This window comes from Hipposideros armiger, unplaced genomic scaffold, assembly GCF_001890085.2.
Source record: "Hipposideros armiger isolate ML-2016 unplaced genomic scaffold, ASM189008v1 scaffold_505, whole genome shotgun sequence".
In the NCBI taxonomy this organism is placed as follows: domain Eukaryota; kingdom Metazoa; phylum Chordata; class Mammalia; order Chiroptera; family Hipposideridae; genus Hipposideros; species Hipposideros armiger.
This window is the reverse complement of record NW_017731855.1, coordinates 581,474-603,930: the sequence shown is the minus strand read 5'-3', so window position 1 is coordinate 603,930 and position 22,457 is coordinate 581,474. Positions and strand designations below refer to the sequence as shown.

The window sequence follows — 22,457 nt, the reverse complement described above, 5'->3', positions numbered from 1 at the left end:
AGTGAGTTGGCATGAGATGGGGTGTCAAGACTAACTGCTGCCACTCTGGACGTGCGGCTTCTGAGGGACAGAATGTTCTGCTTAAATGTTCCATATATCTTCACTAAGCTTCATTGACATTCACAGTTTAATGACTAAAGGGTTACGTAGAGAGCCAGATCGATGGAGTTGGCCAGGACTATTCACCCAGTCTATTGACTTGGACTTATCCTATAAAAATGATGGGTTGCTGCCTACAATTGTAGGGTGGGCATTTCACCTCCTGTGAGCCACCAAATAATCCATTTGTAAAACAGAACTCAGTGGCATACCTACAGGCTCAAACTCTATCCTCCAAACAGGTTGGCAACTTGCAATGATGCCAGGCTCCTGGGCAAAAACAAGGGCAATCTATACCAGCCATCTGCTCCACACATTAAAATTCAAAGCGACTGTAGAGGCAGCCCCATTACTGCCTGGAGATCGGCACAGTGCCTGGCTATATGTGGCTCGCGCCTGCACACTGGGCTCCTCGTGCGCGCTTTCCCTTGGGTTTCTGTTCCCTGACCATCACCCGTCCCCCTGAACTAAAACACTTCTTCACTCACTCACTCACTCACTCACTCAACAAATATTTAATTAGTGCCTACTAGATACAAAATACCCATCAAAAAAACAAGACTCCCTTCTTTGTAAAAGGATGCGGAAGAATTGACCTGAGGTATGCTTTCACCAAAAGAGAACCCACTGTACTACAAGATGTGCCATTCATAGGAAATATTGGTAATAACGTATTTTACAGTTTCATGGGGCCAAACGTACATCCTCTGGCATTCTGTGCTCTGGGTGAATTTTCTTTCATAGCTCCGCAGTCCATAACATATCTGTGGTTCTAGTGTCCTATGCCTGAAAGAAATTGCTAGACACTGCCTTGACTCTGAGCTAAGTATATGGTACACAAAGGGCCTGTTCAGCATAGCCTCCCTAAGCCAGGCACTGTGTTCCATCCTAATGTTGAAAACAAATTTCCCATTAAAGTACCGCTCCATCATTTCCAGAGTTTGATTAGGAATGTACTTTAAAAGAGTAAATCATAAAAATGTCATGCCTGGGAAACCGATGAAAATTCTTACCCTGTACTCTTTTTCAAAAATCTGCTCCTACTGGATTCAGAGGGAAAAATTAGGCCAACTGTGTTTGTATATAGCCCTGTGCATCCACACAGCAGATCTCCGTTTCAACAGTGGGTTACAATACAGATGGCTCAAATTATCCCTTCCCAAACATAACAACTCTATATAGTTCAAATCTAATCAGCAAATATTTAGTATCTATTGTATGCCAGGTACATTATGGCAAAACTATAATGCAGGCATTATCCTAGTCCCAAAACCTCTAGAGTCATTGTCAAACAAATGTTTATCACCGAAGTCTTGACTGCTGCAAACTCTTTCACACCCTACTATTAATGTTGACATTAGTCATATTAATTGGCGACTGATGGCTCAGGATCTGCTGATGAAATTAGCAGCCCTTAATCAGGAGCACTGCCTATAAGATGGGAACAACGCCCAAGGGGCTTAAAAACAGAAGCTTCTCTGTTTCCGTAACATCTAAGAACATATGCCAGGTGTCCACAAACTGATGGGCCAGTGTTTGGGGGGCCCTGGGGTGCAACTTTGCACTTACTAACCCAGCCCTAGCGATTTCATTTTCAATCATGTTTCTTTTCTAGGCAAGAAACGATATTTCCCCCCAGATCGTGGACCTGCTAGTACCAGCCTTGCAAGTGAAAGTAAGTGTCTGCTTCTGCTTTTTTTTTTTTTTAGCTGAGCCATCCTGCCACCAGTTGGATGCTCAGCTCGGGCCGGGAATCAAACTGGTGTTGCTCAGAGCTCAAACTCTTGAGCAAGTTCCTAACTAACTGAGCCACTCTGCCGGCCCTGCTTCTGCTTTTGATAGTGGGTCTCTGTGTCCTGAGAACAAAGTTGAGAAGTTTGTAGCATAAAAATCAGGATCTCCAACAACTGAAAAGACCCTCATTTCTATTATTTAGTTTTCTATAGTTATAATTTGTTTCATCTTAGTCTCGAAGAGCTTATGCACTTAGTATCTTATTAAAACGTATTGACCATTTTCTTCTTTTGCCGTACAAGCAACCCTATTGATTTTTTTCTGAGGTTACTCAGAAAAGTGAACAAGTTCATGAGGATTAGCTTGCTCTGTCCCAGATGTCGAATTTTCAGCCTAGAACATAGGGCCACCCCAGGACTCTGCAGTCAGGGAAAATGCCACTGGAGGCCACAGGCCAGGACTGTGGGGTCCACACTCAATTTGAAAATGGTGTCAGTAGGAACTTCCAAATGAGGACAATCTGGGTGAAATGACATGAAGCTCTTCATGGCTTGGGTTCAAAGGCGGCTTCATTACTTACTGGCTTCAGGAACTTGATTCCATTACTTAACCTCTTCATACTTCAGTTGCCTCCTTTGTAAACTGAGGTTTAACATAGGGTCCACCTCATAGGGTTTTTGTGAGGATTAAGTGAAATAATGTAAGTAAATGCTTAGAATGTAGATCCTAATGTAAATCAGCCACAGTAAGCCATGAAAATTAAGCCACCAAACACACGGTAAGCCTGGCACATAGTAAACCATCGGAAAGTGCCTTTTTGAAGGGTATCCTGTGTGTTTCTGACTGTGTTCCGTGTTGTGTGTTTGAGAGGAACAAAAGGAACGGCTGCCACCCTGATGTCTTAACAGTCACTTTAGTCTAGTGTGGAGTGGTGGGGAAGGGCAATAGATGGAGCGGACTAGAATGTCAGCTCCTTGAGGGACTTTGAGGGGTGTGCCACCACATCCCCGGTGCCTGTGACCGTGCCTGGCACAGAGGTCAGCACATATTTTATGAATGAGTGAATGCTGGAAACAATAAAGATATTGAAGAAGGAAGTGATACAAATATATCTGCCAATGTAGCACAATTTTTATTTGTTTGTTTGAAGCCCTTGTGTAAGACAGGCAAACAAGCCACAAACCAGCCTCAGTGATCACTTGGCCATGCCCAAGTGAGAAGATAGATTTAGGGCTGGTTCAAGAGGCTTAGCATGGCTGAGTCTGGCTTCATATCAGTCTCTGCCCAAGGGAATGAGCTCTGCTGGTCTTCTAATTAATGAAATTCAGGACTATAAAGTCTCCCACATCTTTATTAATAGTTTATACATTTTTTAAAATTGTAAGCCTTGGAATTACTGAAAACTTGAGGCTTTCAGTTGTTCATAGACCAAAAATAACAGCAACGACATGTATGGGTGGTGACTATGAGCCAGATACCCCACATACCAACCTGCTCAGTCCCCACAATGACCTTGGGATATGTGTGTGAGCATACCCTAGGCGCCTTACATATTAGGCATTCAGTAAATAGGGATTGAATCAATGAATAAATATTCCCATTTTACAGATGAAGAGACTGAATCTCATACAGGTGAAAGGACTTGCCTTAGGATTCCAGCCAATGCAGAGGTGTTATCTCTCTGTTCTGTGTCATAAAATCATCAATATCATAAATTACAATAAACAGAAATCATCAAAAACAATTCCACCTTAAATCAAGTGCACAACAGTGGAAATTAGCAACTGGTAAGATTGTTTCACTGCATATGGGTTCACTGTCTATCTGAAAAGTCCCGGAAGTGTATGAAAAATGGGAAAAAGGCCAGTGTGGCCAGAGTGTAGTGAGAAAGGGAGAGTGTGCCACAAGACCAGACTGGAGAGGTAGACGGGCCAGGTGACACAGGGTCTTATGGGTCATGTTGAGAGTTTGGATTTTATATTCTAAGTGACTTGATGATCCCTGGAATGCCCTTATTAAGTCCAGTGTGCATTTAATAAGGTCTCATAGGCTGTTGTAGAGAGCATAGATTGGAGAAAGGCAAAAATGGAAATAAAGAGACCAGTTAGGAGGCAAGAAGCATGAGAATATGATAGCCTGGGCAAGGCAGCAGCTGGGGAGATAGAAGTAGATGTATTTGAGATCTATTTGGGAGGTTTAACTCAGGATTTGCTAATACTCCGGATGGGAGTGGTGAGGAAAAGGAAGAATTCAGACTAGCTCTCAGGTTTCATGCTTGAGCAACTGGTAGATAGTGGTACATGTATCAAAATGAGGAAAATGGACCATGTTAAGTCTGAGGTGCCTATAAGATATACAAGTGGACATATCTTTTAAACAGTTGTATATGTAAGTGTGGAGTTCAGAATGGAAGTCTGGGTAAACTTTTGAGGTTGATCGATATGTAAATGACATGTAACGCTATTGAATGATAACCTAGGCAGAGGGTGTAGAGCAGAAGACAGAGTCCTGGGAGGTGCCAGTATTTAGAGGTTGGGGACATGAGGGACCAACAGAGGATATAAATAAGGAAGTTAGTGAGTGAGGTAGGAGGAGAACCAGGTGAGTGGGGTGTTACAGAAACTAAAAGAGAATGTTTCCAAACAGAGGGAGTGATCAACTTTGTCAAAGAGATGAAATAAGAGAAGAACAGAGAAATTTCTATTGGATTTGGCATCGTAGACTTTGAATACCTTACTAAGAATAGTTTTCATTATGTGATATGAACAGAAGCCAGATTGGAGTGGGTTGAAGAGTGAATGGGAGATGAGAAAAGGGAGATAGTAAGTGCCAGCTGTTTTCTTAATTTTTATTTCATTTGATTGGGGAATTGGGGAAGGGGAAGAGTGTTGGGGGATTGGGAAAGGGGAACAGCCAAGTTGTTGTCCTTCAATCTTAGTTATGGAGGGCACAGCTAGCTTAGCTCCAAGTCCAGTCACCATCTGGCTGCTTGCAGCCCTTCAGCTAAAGGTGCCGTATTCAATCTTAGTTGCGGGTGGGCATAGCCCACTGTCCCATGTGGGAGCCATCCGGCCGCCCATTGGCATCTCAAGGCAGCTCAGCTCAAGGTTCCGTGTTCAATCTTAATTGCAGGTGGGCATAGCCCACCGTCCCATGCGGGAGTCAAACTGGAAACCTTGTTGTTAGGAGCATGTGCTCTCACCAGCTGAGACATCCTGTCACCCATTGACAGCTCAGCTCAGGAACAGCTCACTGGCCCATGTGGGAATTGAACCAGCGACCCTGTTGCTCAGAGCTCGTGCTCTTAACCAACTGAGCCACTTGGCTGGCCCAGCCAGCAGCTTTTTAAAGAAATTTATCATTGAAGGGGTAAATAGAAATGAGGTAGGAGCTAAAGAGACTAGTAGGGTAGGGCAGTTTTTTTGTTTTTTTTTATTGCAAATTAATGATAGAACTATTTGTATGGTAATGGGAATGATCCAGCAAAGATGAAGAGCTCGATGATGGAGGAAGATGAGGATAACTTAATGGGTGAAGTCTTTGAGAAGATGGAAGGGACGTACGGAAGCACTGACATTTGCTAGGAAGAGGGAACATTCTAACACTGAACACGTACAAAACAAAAATTAATTTGCAGGCTTGTTCATTAGTACAGAGTACTAATTAAATGATTTCTATTTTCTCAGTCAAGTATGAGACAAGATCATCAGCTGAGAGTGAGAATATGGGGTGTTGACGAGGGTGGGAAAGTATGAGAAAGTCAGTCTTCTTGGGCATTGGAAAAGCGAGCTTTCTCATAGACAACCATGAGCAGGATTTCTGAGTGCTGAGCTCAAGTCTGAGATCATGTTTCAAGTGGAAATGGTCAGCTGGGTTGTGTGATTTTCATCAGTGCTGATAGGTTAGTGTAGGTAGTGCACAGAGAAGGCAAATGGTGAGGCTCAACCAGGGTGAGCACGGTGAAGAGGAAAAGGAGTTGAGGGTATTTGCAAGTGAGTATCATCAAGGACCATTGTATCTAAGCTGCACAGAGAAGGAAATGGAGACTGGTGAAGGGCAATGGGTAGGGGCAAGTAATGGAATGAAGGATTAGGTTATGTAAAAATGCAGTAATAAGACTCTTAAGTCAATGACATGGGAGGTGGTGGTTGGAGAGTGGATGTTTGAAATTGAGATGACAAGGGTGCCACCTGTGTAGGTGATGACAAAATCTAGCCTGTGACCATGGCAGTGTCTGGCTGAGATAGAGTGAGGTAAAAGGTCACTGGAGTTGAGGAGATGACAAGAATCATGGAAGGGAAGCAAAATAAGAACCAGTATCTACCTACAACGCAGGTGCTATTTTTATCCTTATTTACAGATGGGAAAATGGAGGTTTAGGGCGATTAAGTAACTTGCCCAAAATCAAGGTGAGTTAAGTGCCAGTCTGTTGTCTTCTGACTTCAAAGTCCTTGGTACCCACTAAGCTAAGCTGCAGTGTGACCACACAGTAATTCCACTCTACTTCAAATAAAGACACTGCCTCTCTGCCAAAATAATAGCTAACATTTATTGAGCATATATGTGCCCAGCACTGTTTTAAGGGCTTTATGTGTGTTTAACGCACTTAATCCCTACCAGAAGCTTAAGAGGTACGTATCATTAGTACCCCTATTTAATAGATGAGGAAATTGGGCCCAGATAGGCTAGGTGACTTGCCCAAGGTCACACAGATAGGCAGTGGCGAGGTCAGGGTTTGAACCTGGGCTCATTTGACCCCAGAGCCAGCTGCTTCCTCATCATGCTTATCCTGTTTTTCAGGAACCCAGTCTTCAGAGAAAAAAGATCTATTCTTTTACTGAACTTTGTTTTGAAGAAGATGATTTTCTACTGTGAATCCAGATGGTCTAGCAACACCAGCGTCCTTTTCTCTTTTTGCCACTAGAGAGCACTGAGTTGGGAGCAAGTTTCTGTTTTCCCTAAAATTGTATACTTCTCTTCCTTGATTTCTATGCCCTATGGCAGGGGTTTCAATCTTGTTAAGTGAACCCCCAGCGTATAAAAAGAATTGTTCAGGGATTGAGAGCATAGAGGCCCACCTGCTTGCTTATCCCACCCTGCCACCCACCCACAGCTCCCCTACTTAGAAATCATAGTCCCCTTATCCTCCACCAGCAGGGTCCTTCAAACCAGAACTGACTGTGGAGTATCCTATGGGCTTGTCCCACTTTCCAACTGAATAGAAATACCAGGACCAGCTGAAAAGCTTTCCAGCCTCCACCAGACTGATGCCAACTTCACTCCTGCCTCTACCAAAATCAGTGAAAATGGGGTGGGCAATACCCATTGAGAAGGGGTTGAGGCTGGGCTTTTGCTGCATCCTTAAATTCTGGACAGAAGCCGAAAAGATCTCAGGCTGGCCCTGATGAATGAAATACTTTTGCTTGGCAAATGTGATTCCTTAATTCTGAAAAAATGATTCCAACCAGAATTGCTGAGAAATCTGAGAACTAACTTATTAGAAGTTAGTTAGTAAGCAAACTGCCTCATTCCAAACTGGGCATAGAATAAGTTCTGTATCCAGAGCATTGCTTAGCTTTAGTTCCATGAGTTACTGTCTGCCCTCACTCTGAGGGTGGGGATGCTGGCATCTGACACCCCACACGTGTTCATCTGGATCTTGGCGGCACCTTGCAGCCTTCCACAGGGGCCCACCTGGCTTCCATAAACATCGTAACCTTTCACTTAGTTCTTTCACTGTTAGTGACATCTGGGAAATATTAACTTTCTTTTCAGCACAGAACCGTTGGGGCCACCCATGTGGATCGCCCACAGCATCTTAGATGATTTAGAGATGAAAGGCAAGGCTTGGTCCAAGACATGGCACTGGGACCTCTTTGCGGATTGCTCCAGATAAAATGACAAGTTTCTCCAAACTCATTTACCTCTCCAATCTAGTAGACAGCCTTGTGGCCACTGTGAGCTTGGTACCTACCTTGTGACAACCCCAGAAACCCCTGCTGTCAATGTTCCCCATTCACATCCCACTTGCTCCTGTATAAAAGCTCAGGGTGAATAATAAAATTTCACTTTTCTGGATTACGCTGGTCATGATTCTAAATTCTTTTCCATCGTGATCTCATGCCAAGTTCCCAAGGGCCCTGGGATTGGCATTATTATCTTTACATAATACCTGTGAGTACTGAGGCTCCCAGTTGGTAAATAGCCAGGCAAGAGCAGAGCCAATGCCGAAGCCAGGTCTCTGACCTCAGAGCTCTTCTCTCCACTATAATACTTAACATAAGGATAGCTCTTAGATTTTTTCCCTCGCATCTGCTATGTAAATAAAGATTGCAGCTCTTGCATGAGTGATTTGGTGACTTTGGCAGTAATACAGTAATTCTCCTATCTCAAACAGTTTTTCCAGTGTGTTACATATGTGTGTTTCCTAGATTTAGTAAGAGGAAATTTTCCGGTACATTTCCTCTCAAGGTTATTTACCTTTAAAAACCCTGTTCTTTTTTAGGTGATGGTTGGGAATAGTCAAGGTGAAGGCTGATTCTAGCACTTGTGACACAATTATACAAGAGAACGTTTATCATGGCTCACTCTAGACAGACTTATCTGTGTAAGCAGATAACATGTACCATCAGAATTGAACTCTTAATATACTATTTAGGAAAAAGAAGTGATTCCAAGAGGGCCAACATCTTATGTAGCCTGGGTAATCTCATAACAGTTGCTGCAAATCCCTCAGAATGGAAGCTCTCGATTAAGCTGAAGGCAGTAATCAACTTTTCCATTTTAATAAATGGAAGGAAAGGCCTTCAGTCTCTGAGAGACCCCTGTTCCTCTGACAGGTAAATCCCTACCCAGATCAACTACTTAATCCCAGACTTAGATTTCTGGCTTTCTATATCCTATTTTTTTTCCTTTCCCACCTCACTTTCCAAAAAGCTAACTTGAAAATCATTTCTTTGACATTTTACTCTTGCAATTAAAAGTATAAGATGTGGGGCAGCCGGTTAGCTCAGGTGGTTACAGCGCAGTGTTCATAACACCAAGGTTGCCGGTTCAATCCCCATATAGGCCACTGAGATGCGCCCTCCACAACTAGATTGAGAGAACTACTAGACTTGGAGCTGATGGGTCCTGGGAAACCCTCTGATCCTCAATAAAAATTTTTTTTAAAAAAACCCTGTAAGATGTGTGCCACCCTTCACACACAAAGGTGGGGTAGCTGGCCCCTGTGTGTTGTCTGCATGGCTTCATCTACATGCCTAGTTGATGATCTTGTGAGATGATACTAGTTGAAGGGGGGTGTGGAATTAGCAGATCGATCAAGGTTTGAAACTGGAAATGATGGTTTGAAACAGGAAAGTTGGAGCTCAGGTGGGCAGGAACCCATAAACCTCATTCACATCTTTCTCCACAGTTTTGAGAAATTGACAAATAGCCTAATCGAGTCTGACTCACCAGCTGCTGCCCTCATCCTCCCCAACACACTCTCATTCCTGAACTTTACAATTTAGAAGAATGAGGATTGCTTTATATGGGCTGTTAACTCACATACTTGAATGATTTTCCTGTCTTGAAGAAGCAAAAAAAAGTGACAATATCCTTTTTATGGTAGCAGACTATCTTCTAAGAATTTCAAATAAGAATGTTTGTAGATCCAGTGGAGACTTGTGTTTAAACACTTTCCCATTCTAAAAATCAGTATTACATGTAACACTAAAGTCCTCCCTCCACAAATACATGTTAACTAGAATATAACAGCTATCTTTCTGCCATATAAACAATAAGCTCTGCCCTTTTCGTAATTGTTTCCCTAGTTTGACATAATTACTTAAAAATAATTTTGTAAACCATATGTATTTTCAAAATGTGAAGTAATAATACAATGATCCATTTCAATTCCTTTAATGTGTAAGATTTTAAAATAGTATGTCACTGAATTTTTATGTAAATGAACTGGGCTATAGCACTTTCTTTTTTTTTAAGATTTTTATTGGGGAATTGGGGGGATGGGAACAGTGCTGGGGAATTGGGAGAAGGGGAACAGACGAGTTGCTGTCGTTTTGTTCTTCAGTCTAGTTGTGGAGGACGTTGCTTCACTGGCTCAAGTTGGCACCATCATTGCGCCCTTCCCGGGCGAGGCAGATCAGTCACCGGCTTCTGGACGGCTGCTCACTGCGGCTGCTGGCCGCTCACGCTGGCTGCTGGCTACACACGGTAGCCCATGGCAACCCACTGCCACAGGGGCTGCAGCCTACGCCGTCGCCGGCGACTCACGGCAGCCCAGCTCCAGGTTGAGCTGTTGTTCAGCATCTTACCTGTAGAGGGCAGTGTCACTGGCCCTTATATGTGGGATCCTAACCTGGGCCCTCCAGTGTCCCAAAGCCAGCTCTTAACCAACGCGCCACTCGGCCGGCCCTCACTATTTCTTTATAAATTTAATTAAGATTAAAATAAGCCTCAGGGGCCAGCCGAGTGGCTCAGTTGGTTAAGAGCTTGCTCAAGAGTTTGAGCTCTGAGCAACAGCAGTTCGAGTCCAGCCCGAGCTGAGCAGCCGCTTAGCTGCCAACAGGTAGCAGGATGGGTCAGCTAAAAAAAAAAACAAAACAAAACAAAAAAGATTAAAATAAGCCTCAAAGATCTCAAAGAGAAGTTTTGTTATATTTTTCTTCATTTTAATGATTCTGCATGCCTGGATGCAAGTTGAATGTATTTACAGCAGTTACAGTTATTTTTTAGATGAAGACTAAAAAACACACACACTGATCTTTCAAAATGAGTAGTGTTTTCTTAATACCACTGCAAACCTGAACTGAGTTAGGATACCTGAGTTCAGTCCGGCTCTGCGACTAGCTAGCTGTGTCATCATGAATGAGTCTCTCTCTGTGTCTCTCTCTGTGTCTCTCTCTGTCTCTGTCTCTCTCTCTCTCTCTCTCACACACACACACACACACGCGCGCGCGCGCACACACACACACACACACACACCCCTGGGTCTCAATTTCTCTATAAACTGAGATGATCCCTAAGGTTCTAATTGCATTTTGAAATAAATGTAGTAGTTATGACAAGGCCTATCAACAGTTACCATACTGGGCTCAAAGAAGAGGACAGACAGTGTCTGGACAACTGAAGAACAGAAGGAGGAACTGACAGCCCTGGATTTGCCATTCAGCTGTAAAGAGTGAAGTTAGCTGAGTGCCTTCACCTGTTAGCTCCTTAGGATCTGCTTAAGCCGTATACTTTGCGGGCAGCCCCCAGCCAGTGACTAAGCATTATGAGGGTACGAGGGCCTGGTCATTTCTGCCCAACACAGTACTCCTCTAATGGGCAATATATGATCCAGTTTCTGTTGAGTTGTCTGAAACTGCCAACTCTGCATTGTGGACTGGATCTCTCCCCGGTTAATTCTGCTTCCTCCCCATTTTATCGTTCATGGGTGTTTCTCACCAAGCCCCCATAAACTTCTCATACCCCTAACTCTCAGTGCCTGCTTCCTGGAGGACCCAGCTGACAAACATAGCAACATTTAAGAGCAAAGATGCAGAAATCTCAAGACTCATGGAATAGTAGATGGTGATTAGACTAATCCAACTGGAGTGAAGCATTCAGTTTGATAAGCATTTGAAAATTAAGTTGGAAAGGTAGATTGGGGTCAGATTAGTGAAGTCGATTGACACTGTCACACAGGAGATAGAGTTAAGGTTGGTGCCAGAGTGGAGCCCTAGGTCAGTTCCAGCCACATCTTCAGTCACCTACCTGGACCATCCTCCAGGCCAGCAAATGAGTCTACATAACAGAAGATGGTTACTTGTGCGGACCTATGGGGTTTGTATCAATGATTCCCCAAAATCCCACTGGAGGCATCATTATCACCTGGGGAGCTTTGTGAAAATGAATACTCTTGAGTTCTGCCCTAGACTTACTGAATGCAAGTCTCTGGGGATAAGAAACACTTCCCCCATCTCCCTCCCCTCTCTTCCTCTAGAGATCTGCTGCACAAAATGTGAATGTACTTAGCACTAATGAATGGTACACTTGAAATAGGATGGTTAATTTCATGTTATGTGCTTTTTACCACATGTGAAATAAAAACAATTCTTAGAGAGTTCTGGGGACTTTGAAACAAAGTCCAAGAAAGAGAGAGAGAGAGAGAGAGAGAGAGAGAGAGAGAGAGGATGAACACGTTATGTTCTTTGTTCTAACAGTAAGTGTGTTGCTTACTCTTACTCTTGTAGTCAATGCAGACCTAGAATTGTCAGATTACAGATGTGAATCTATTGTACTCATGACAAAGTGAAGAGTCAAGGCACAGAGTTCATAATAACAGCAGGGTGAGGGAGCTGATCATTTCCTTGCACCTATAATCTACATGTGGAACAATCTACAATGACCTGAGCTCTTAAAGAGTCTCTTAAAGAACCATTAACTTAAAAAATATTTACTTCATCCAAATGGGAATGAAGAAGTCAAATTGTCACTTTTTGTAGATGACATGATTCTTTATATAGAGAATCCCAAAGACTCCACCAAAAAACTATTAGAAACAATAAACAAATACAGTAAAGTTGCAGGATACAAAAGCAATATAGAAAAATCCATTGTGTTCCTATATACTAATAATGAAATTTCAGAAAAAGAAGTGAAAAAAATTATTTTTGTAATTGAAACTAAAAGAATAAAGTACCTAAGAATAAACCTAACTAAGGATGTGAAGGACTTATACACTGAAAACTATAAGATATTATTAAGAGAAATTGAAGAAGACACAAAGAAATGGAAAGATATTCCATGTCCATGGATTGGAAGAATCAACAAAGTTGAAATGATCATATTACCCAAAGCAATATACAGATTTAATGCAATCCCCATCAAAATCCCAATGGCTTTTTTTTTTCAGGAAATAGAATAAAAAATCCCGAGATTTGTATGGAATTACAAAAGACCCCAAAACAATCCTAAGAAAAAAGAACAAGGCTGGAGGTATCACACTCTCTGACTTCAATTTATACTAAAAAGCAATAATAATAAAATATCATGGAATTGGCAGAAAAGCAGACACATAGACCAATGGAATAAAATTGAGAACCCAGAAATAAATGCACAGGTAATTTTTGACAAAGGAGCTAAAAACATACAATGGAGAAAAGAAAGCCTCTTCAATAAATGGTGCTGTGAAAATTGGAAAGCCACATGCAAAGGAAGGAAACTAGACTGCTATCTGTCACCATATACCAAAACTAACTCAAAATGTATCAAATACCTTTTTTTTTTTAAAGATTTTTATTGGGGAATTGGGGGAAGGGGAACAGACAAGTTGCTGTCCTTTTGTTCTTCAGTCTAGTTGTGGAGGATGTTGCTTCACTGGCCCAAGTTGGCACCATCATTGCGCTCTTCCCTGGCGAGGCAGATCAGTCGCCGGCTTCTGGACGACTGCTCACTGTGGCTGCTGGCCACTCACGCTGGCTGCTGGCTACACACGGTAGCCCATGGCAACCCACTGCCACAGGGGCTGCAGCCTATGCCGTCGCCAGCGACTCACGGCAGCCCAGCTCCAGGTTGAGCTGTTGTTCAGCATCTTAGCTGTAGAGGGCAGTGTCACTGGCCCTCATATGTGGGATCTGAACTGGGGCCCTCTGGCGTCCCAAGCCAGTTCTTAACCATCGCGCCACTCGGCCGGCCCTCAAAGACCTTAACATAAGACCTGAAACAATAAATGGCATAGAAGAAAAATAGATACTAAACTTATGGACCTTGGATTCAGAGGTGATTTTATGAATTTGACCTCAAAGGCAAGGGAAGTAAAAGCAAAAATAAATTAATGGGACTATATCAAACTGAAAAGCTTCTGCACTGCTCAAGAAACCAACAACAAAACAAAGAGGCAATTGACCAAATGGGAGAAAACACTTGTAAACAACATCTCCGATAAGGGGCTAATATAAAAAATATATAAAGAACTCGTACAACCCAACAACAGAAAAACCACACAATCCAATTATAAAATAGGCAGAGGACCTGAACAGACACTTCTTCCAAGAAGACATACAAACAGCCAACAGATACATGAAGAAACACTCAACTTCACTAGCTATTAGAGAAATGCAAATCAAAAGCACAATGAGATGCCACCTCATACCTGTCTGAATGGCTATCATCAACAAGACAAGCAAGAACAAGTGTTGGAGAGGCTGTGGAGCAAACGGAACCCTCATATACTGTTGGTGGGAATGTAAATGGATACAGCACTATGAAAACCAGTATGGACATTTCTCACAAAACTAGGAATAGAATTACCAAGGGCCGGCCAAGTGGCACGTTGGTTAAGAGCTGGATTGGGACACCAGCTCTGAGCAGGAGGGGCCCGGTTCGGATCCCACATGAGGGCCAGTGACACTGCCCTCTACAGCTAAGATGCTGAACAACAGCTCGACCTGGAGCTGGGCTGCCATGAGTCGCCGGCGACGGCATAGGCTGCAGCCCCTGCTGCAGTGGTTTGCCATAAGCTACCATGTGTGGCCGGCAGTCAGCGTGAGTGGCCATCAGCCGGTGTGAGCTGCCAAGAGCCGCTGTGAGCAGATGTCCAGAGGCTGGCGACCGATCTGCCTCACCTGGGAAGAGCGCAATGATAACACCAACATGGACCAGTGAAGCGACGTCCTCCACAACTAGACTGAAGAACAAATGGACAGCAACTTGTCTGTTCCCCTTCCCTGATTCCCCAATAAAAAAATCTTTAAAAAATAAAAGAATAGAATTACCAAATGAGCCAGTAGTCCCTCTTCTAGGTATTTACCCAAAAATATCTGAAAACATTTATCCGGAAAGATATATGTACCCCTATGTTCACTGCAGCATTATTCACGGTGGCCAAGACATGGAAACAACCAAAGTGTCCATTGATAAATGATTCGATAAAGAAGATGTGGTACATATATACAATGAAATATTACTCAGCCATAAGAAAAGATGAAATACTGCCACTTGAGACAACATGGATGGATCTTGAGATTATCATGCTAAGCTAAGAAAAAGTCAAGAGCCATATGACTTCACTCATATGTGGGATATAAAACTGAGAGCAACAAAAGAACAAGACAAACAAACAAAGAAATAAAAACTCATAGACACAGACAACAATGTAGTGGTTACCAGAGGGTAAGGAGGGAGTGGGGGTGGTAGAAGAGGGAAATGGGGGTCAAATATATGGTGATGAAAGGAGAACTGACTGGGTTGTGAGCACACAGTGCAATATATAGATGATGTATTATAGAAAGGTACACTTGAAACATAATTTTACTAACCAATGTCACCCCAATAAATTTAATAAAGATAAAAAAATTACTTGTCAGCTATATTTAGATGCACCACTAGATGGTACAAAAACCTAGTTTTCTGGTAATGATTTGCTCATGTTGTGAAGGCAACGACTGAATATTTACTTTGAAATACTCTATGTCCTTTGTGAAGCTGGAAAATGAAATATGTTGAAATTACATCTGGAGAAAATACCATTACATTCTGACTTTCTGCTTGTTTGCTTCCAGCTTGCTAACAACCGAAAAAAGGCACTTTTAGGAAGACAATTGGGACACATTTTTAAAATTTCCCAACCCTTTGATTGGAATTCTGTGTCTCAAAACCTAACTGCAATGGTGATATGTCCACTCTAACTGGCTTAGCCTCAGTAACTTCTAGAATTTTTGAAATTACAGTAGAAGCATTTCTAATTCTAGGTCAGAAGGGCTTGATACCTTGAGTATATTGTCTTTTTCACTGAAAAGAGAAATGCTTGGGAATTTCAAAAGGGGAAATAGCAAGATTCCATTTATATAAAGTTCAAAAAATAAGCAGAACAAAACTATGGTGAAAAATGTGAAGGTTCTAAATGGAATAAAAGTAGAATTTAAAAATGAAGCCAAAAAAGACCCTTCCATCTAGAAATTTTAAAAACCACTATTAAACAACTCATTTAAGGGGGAAAAGAATCAGAAATTATATATTTCTTGAAAAATAATGGTAATGAAAGCACTGCATATTGGGATCTATGGGATACATTTAAAGCAGTGGCCAGAGGAAAATTCATAGCCCAAAGCACCTACATCAATAAAAATAAAAGAATAAAAATAAATGAATTAAATTCTCAACTAAAAAAACTTGGACGAGAACAAGGTAAACTAAAATAGAGTACAAGGAAGAATGTAATAAAGACAAAAACAGAAGACAAGATTTCCCTGGGAGGGTAGTGACTGAAAGGGGGCATAAAGGGAGGGGAACCTTGGGAGTACTGATAATGTTCTATAGCTTGATCTGGGTGCTGATTACTCCTGTGTTTTCACTTTCTGATAATTCATTGAGCTGGCCACTTTAGATATATGTGCCCTTTCCTATATGTGTGTTAAACTTAATTTAAAACTTTTTTATTGGAAAACATAGAGGAAAAGCTCCTTGACTTTGGTGTTGGCAGTGATGTTTTGGATATGACACCAAAATCTCAGCAAACAAAGGCAAAAATAAACAAGCAGAGCTATATCAAACTAAAAAGCTCTGTGCAACAAAATGAAAAGTCACCCAATGGAATGGGAGAAAATATTTGCAAACTATATATAGGCATACCTCCAAGATATTGCAGATCCAGTCCCAGACCATCACAATAAAGTGAATATTGCAATAAAGAGAGTCACGGGCTGGCCGAGTGGCGCATTGGTTAAGAACTGGCTTGGGACGCCAGAGGGCCCCGGTTCAGATCCCACATGAGGGCAAGTGACACTGCCCTCCACAGCTAAGATGCTGAACAACAGCTCGACCTGGAGCTGGGCTGCTGTGAGTCCCCGGTGACGGCGTAGGCTGCAAACCCTGCTGCAGTGGGCTTCCATGGGCTACTGTGCGTGGCCAGCAGCCAGCGTGAGCGGCCGGCAGCCGGCATGAGCAGCCAAGAGCCGCTGTGAGTGGCTGTCCAGAGCCCAGCGACCGATCTGCCTCACCCGGGAAGAGCGCAATGATAATACCAATATGGGCCTGTGAAGCGACATCCTCCACAACTAGACTGAAGAACAAAAGGACAGCAACTGTCTGTTCCCCTTCCCCTGATTCCCCAGCACTGTTCCCCTCCCCCAACTCCCCAATAAAACCTTAAAAAAGAAAGTCACACAATTTATTTGGTTTCCCAAAGCATATAAGTTATGCTTATACTATAATGTAGTCTATTAAGTGTGTAATAGCATTATGTCTAAAAAACTTACATGCCTTAATTAAAAATACTTTATTGCTAAAAATTGCTAACCATTATCTGAGCCTTTAACAAGTCATAATCTTTTTGCTCATAGTGGGTCTTGCCTTGATGTTGATAACTGCTGAAGGTTGGGGTGGCTATGGCAATTTCTTAAAATAAAACAACGAGGAGTAAAAAGTATAACTATTGCACTGAGTTGTACACATGAAACTAATTTTTAAAAATTAAATTAAATTTAAAAAAACACACAAAATGAAGTTTGCCGCATCAGTTGACTCTTCCTTTCATGCATAATTTCTTTGTAGCAAGCGATGTTGTTTGATAGCATTTTACCCTCCATATCAGCAATAAAGCTGTTTTTGCTTTCTCATCATTCCTGTGTTCACTGGAGTAGCACTTTTAATTTCGTTTGAGAACTTTTCCTTTGCATTCACAACTTGGCTAACTGGCTCAAGAGGCCTAGCTTCCGCCTATCTCGGCTTTCGACATGCCTTCCTTACTAAGCTTAATCATTTCTAGCTTTTGATTTGAAGTGAGAGATGTGGGACTCTTCCTTTCACTTGAACACTTAGAGGCCATTGTAGAGTTATTAATTGGCCTAATTTCAATATTGTTGTGTCTCAGGGGATAGGGAAGCCCAAGGAGAGGGAGAGAGATAGGGCAACAGCCAGTTGGTAGAACAGTCAGAATTCACAAAACGTTTTTCGATTTAAGTTCACTGTCTTATATGGGCATGGTTCGTGGTGCCCCAAAATAATTACAATAGTAACATCAAAGATTGCTGATCACAGATCACCATGAAATATATAATAATAATGAAAAAGTTTGAAATGTTGCAAGAACTACCAAAATGTGACACAGACACACGAAGTGAACAAATGCTGTTAGAGATGGCACTGACTTCTTTGAAGCAGAGTTGCCACAAACTTTTCAACTTATAAAAACGCAATATCTGTGAAGCACAATAAATCAAAGCTCAATAAAATATGGTATGCATGTATCTCATAGAGGCTAATAACCAAAATATGTAAGAAATTCATACAACTCAATAGCAAAATAAACAAGCAAACATAAAACAAATAACCAGATTAAAAAATGGTCAAAGGACCTGGATAAACATTTCTCCAAAGGAGACATACCGATGGCCAACAAGTAAGTGAAAAGGTGCTCAACATCACTAATCACCAGGGGAATGCAAATTAAAACCACAAAGCGATATCTCTTCACACCTGTCAGAATGTCTATCATCAAAAAGACAAGAAATAGCAAGTTTTGGTGAAGGTGTGGAGAAAAGGGAACCCTTGTGCTTTTGGTGAGAATGTAAATTGGTGCAGCCACTATGGAAATCAGTATGAAGGTTCCTCAAAAAATTAAGAATAGAGCTACACATGATCCAGTAATCCCACTCCTGGGGTATTTATCCAAAGGAAAACACTAACTCAAAAAGATGTCTGCTCCCCCATGTTCACTGCAGCATTATTCACAATAGCAAAGATACGAAAACAACCAAAGTGTCCATTGATAGATGAGCAGATAAAGAAGATGTGGTACACACACACACACACACACACACATACACACACGTACACACACACAAGCACACACTGGATACTATTCAGCCATAAGAAGAAAATCCTGCCATTTGCAACAGCATGGACGAACCTGGAGGACATTATGCTAAGTGAAGTAAGCCAAACACAAAAAGACAAATACTACATGATTTCATTTATATGTGAAATCTAAAATAGTCAAACTCATAGAACCGGAGAGTAGAATGGTGGTTGCCAGGGGCTAGGGAGTGGGGGAAATAGGGAGGGGTTGTCAGTTATAAGATGAATAAGTTCTGGGGATCTAATATACAGCATGGTGACATACAGTATTGCATACTTGAAATTGATGAGTAGATTGTGTCTTCACCACACACACAAAAACATGTTAACTATGTGAGGTGATGAATGTGTTAATCAACTTGACTGTGATAATCATTTAGCTATGTATACACATATCATATCATCATGTTGTACACTTTAAATGTATTTTTATTTATCAATTATACTTCAATAAAGCTGTAAAAATAAAAATGTCAAACTCATTCTAAAAGTTTATCAAGAAAGTTATAATTTATTATTCAGTGTTCCCCAGTACATTGTTCTCCTTTCCCTGATGCTTAGCATAGTATCTTTCACAGAGTAGGCACTCAATAAATGTTGAATTTTCCTTAATGGCTTTGTATATCCTGCTATTGAAGCTGTCAGTATTAGAATGGGAGACTATAATAATAAAGTAATACTAACAATTTAAACACCTACACAACTTTACAGTTTTAGGCTCTCAATCCACGATTTTCATGTAAGTGGAACAAGTTGCCTGGATCAGGCAGGGGGTGTAGATATGTTCTCGGGGAGAGTCTCCTGACCTGGAAATGGTGGCTATGACATATATATATATATATATATATATATATATATATACACATTTTTATTGGGGAATTGGGGGAGGGGAACAGCATCAGGGAATCAGGGAATCAGGGAAGGGGAACAGACAAGTTGCCGTCCTTTGTTTCTTCAGTTTAGTTGTGGAGGACGTTGCTTCACTGGCCCATGTTGGTATTATCATTGCGCTCTTCCCAGGTGAGGCAGTCGCTCGCCAGCCATTGGAAGGCTGCTCACGGCGACTCATGGCAGCTCCTGCCAGCTGTCAGCCAACCCCACCACAGCCTACCCCACCGTTGCTGGCGACTCACGGCAGCCCAGCTCCAGGTTGAGCTGTTGTTCACCATCTTAGCTGTAGAGGGCGCAGTGTCACTGGCCCTCGTGTGGGATCCGAACTGGGGCCCTGCTGCTCAGAACTGGCGTCCCAAGCCAGGTGGCTATTATATTGATAACAACGAGGTAGGAAACACTTTACTCATACTCATCTGTGGTGACTAAGTGTCCTGGTTAACTCAGGACGTCCCTGGTTTAAGCACTGAAAGTCCAGTGTCCCAAGAAACCCCTCATTCCCAGACAAACCAGCACAGTTGGTTACCCTATGTCAGTTTACATGCATTATCTCAATAATCTTCACAGTAACCCAATTGGGGAGACACTATTACTATTTTCATTTTACTGATGATAAAATGGAGGATCAGAGGAGTTAAGTCACTTGTCTAGGATCACAAAGCTAAGAAGAAGTGGAATCTCAACTCTAGTCCTGGTTGGACTGATTCCAAAGTCAACATTCTTTCCACCTTAATGCATCTGCAGAAAGCTGAAAGAGACAAGTGACCTCAGTTAACAGGGATTGAATTACTGAAGTCCTGTTAGAAGGGATATTCTTCAACTTGCCTAGAGAACAGAACAAATTCAAGACAACTGGGAGAAGTGCAAATTGGGATAGCTTTCTTGGCCCAGAGCTCAAAGCTGTGGTTCAGTGCAGTCATTTTGAGCAAGGTGTTCATTAAAGCCTTCCAAATTGGATAAGCTTTGCAGAGTTCTCCCTAGGCAGAGGAGCCAATCCCTAGGACCTATTAAATTCTTAGCAAAGGCTGAATTCCTGGAGGGCTGAAAGCATGTCCTCTGACAACAGTTTCTAGATAAACTACCAAGTGGGATGGCTAAACTACACTCAGAGTGGAAATTCAGAATCACGGTCACAGTTTGAGCTAATTGTTGTTTTTTCCAAATGACCCACAAAGACCTAGCAGGGAGCCCTGCTGTATTTCATTGGAAAATCAGAATCATGACTGTTTTCTGATGTTTACGGTTCATAAGGTCAGGTTCTTATTATAGATTCAAAGTCTCAGGAGGAAATGCAGTGTTGGAAGCTCCAGGATGGAACTTTCGGGAGGCATCTGGGTGGAAATAGCAAAACTACATGAAAACAAATAAACAGAGGACATATCAGAAATAGTAATGACTTCCAAACCACTGAAAGAGTGTAGAAAATTGTATACCTAATAAGTACCATGGTGGGACATTCTGGAATGAATAACAAGCACACTATTTGAACATTCCCCATTTATTTCCCAAGAGGCACAGATAAAATTACTTCAATTCTCCAAGTAAGCAATGTAACACATTGTACCCAAGTGCTCTGCACCATGGTGAGTGGAACAAGCCTTGGTATTCATGTCTGCTCATATCACACATTGAGTTTGATTTCATCCTCAAAAGCTGAAGGCCAATCTTCAAGACTCCATTAACTCGTACAATAACATATAACCATGCCAGGAGTTTCCAGAAATTCAGGTACACCTTCCTGCTAATGAACCAACATATTTTGTGATGCAAAAAAGAATAAATAATCAACAGATGTTTTAAGCAGGCAGAAATCCAACCATTAAATTCTTCAGACAAAGTTATTGTTACCTGTTACCTGAAGCTGATGAAGTTGATAATCCTAAATAAACTAAAAAGCATCATTGCCACCTACCTCCTAAAGGAAAGAGCCAACTTTCAGTAGGGCAATATCCGCCCCCCCCCAGTAGTCATGGGGATGTGAAGTACAGTATAGGGAATATAGACAATCATTATTATAACTATGTATAGTGCCAGGTGGGTACTAGACTTATTGGGGGAATCACTTCATAAATTATATGTCTAATCACTATGGTGTACCCCTGAAACTAATATAAAATAATATTAAATGTCAACTATAATTTAAAAAATAGTCATGAGGATGTAAAGTACAGCATAGCGAATATAGTCAATAATATTATAATAACGGTACAGTATTAGATGGGTAATAGACTTATTGGGATTATTACTTTGTGAGGTATAGAAACATCTAATAAAAATAAAATAAAATTCCCTACTTGAAAAAAAAATGGCATTACCAATATTTGAGCCATCTCTGTGTTTTGCCTTTATTTTATTTTTCCTGCACAGGGACCTCTTTCAGTTTAATAAGTAAACAAATGAAAATAGCATTGTGCCGTGCCAGCTGAGTGGCACATTGGTTAAGAGCTGGCTTGGGACACCAGCTCTGAGCAGCAGGGCCCCAGTTCAGATCCCACGTGAAGGCCAGTGACACTGCCCTCTACAGCTAAGATGGTGAACAACAGCTTGACCTGGAGCTGGGCTGCCGTGAGTCGCCAGCGATGGCATAGGCTGCAGCCTTGCTGCAGTGGGCTGCCATGAGCTACCGTGAGTGGTTGGCAGCCAGTGTGAGCTGCTGTGAGCCACCATGAGCGGCTGTCCAATGGTCAGTAAGTGACTGCCTCACCCGGGAAGAGTGCAATGATAATACCAACATGGGCCAGTGAAGCCACTAGAATGAAGAACAAAAGGACAGCAACTTGTCTGTTCCCCTTCCCTGATTCCCCAATGCTGTTCCCCTCCCCCAATTCCCCAATTAAAAAAAAAGAAAGAAAGCAGCATTGTGCCACTGACCAATTTCTAATACCCTTGGTCAA

At 41.9% G+C, this 22,457-nt stretch overlaps 1 protein-coding gene across 2 annotated transcripts in view; it reads left to right on the top strand.

Moving 5' to 3' along the window:
• VGLL1 (vestigial like family member 1) overlaps positions 1 to 7,871 on the top strand; it is a 28,947-nt gene extending 21,076 nt beyond the window's left edge. For both annotated transcript variants that reach the window (XM_019667777.1, XM_019667776.1), the window contains exons 4-5: positions 1,715 to 1,774; positions 6,634 to 7,871. In XM_019667777.1, the coding sequence (XP_019523322.1) occupies positions 1,715 to 1,774; positions 6,634 to 6,674 (101 nt within the window). In that variant the 3' untranslated portion in view covers positions 6,675 to 7,871. The remainder of the gene's footprint in view (positions 1 to 1,714; positions 1,775 to 6,633) is intronic.
• Positions 7,872 to 22,457: the final 14,586 nt, after the last annotated feature.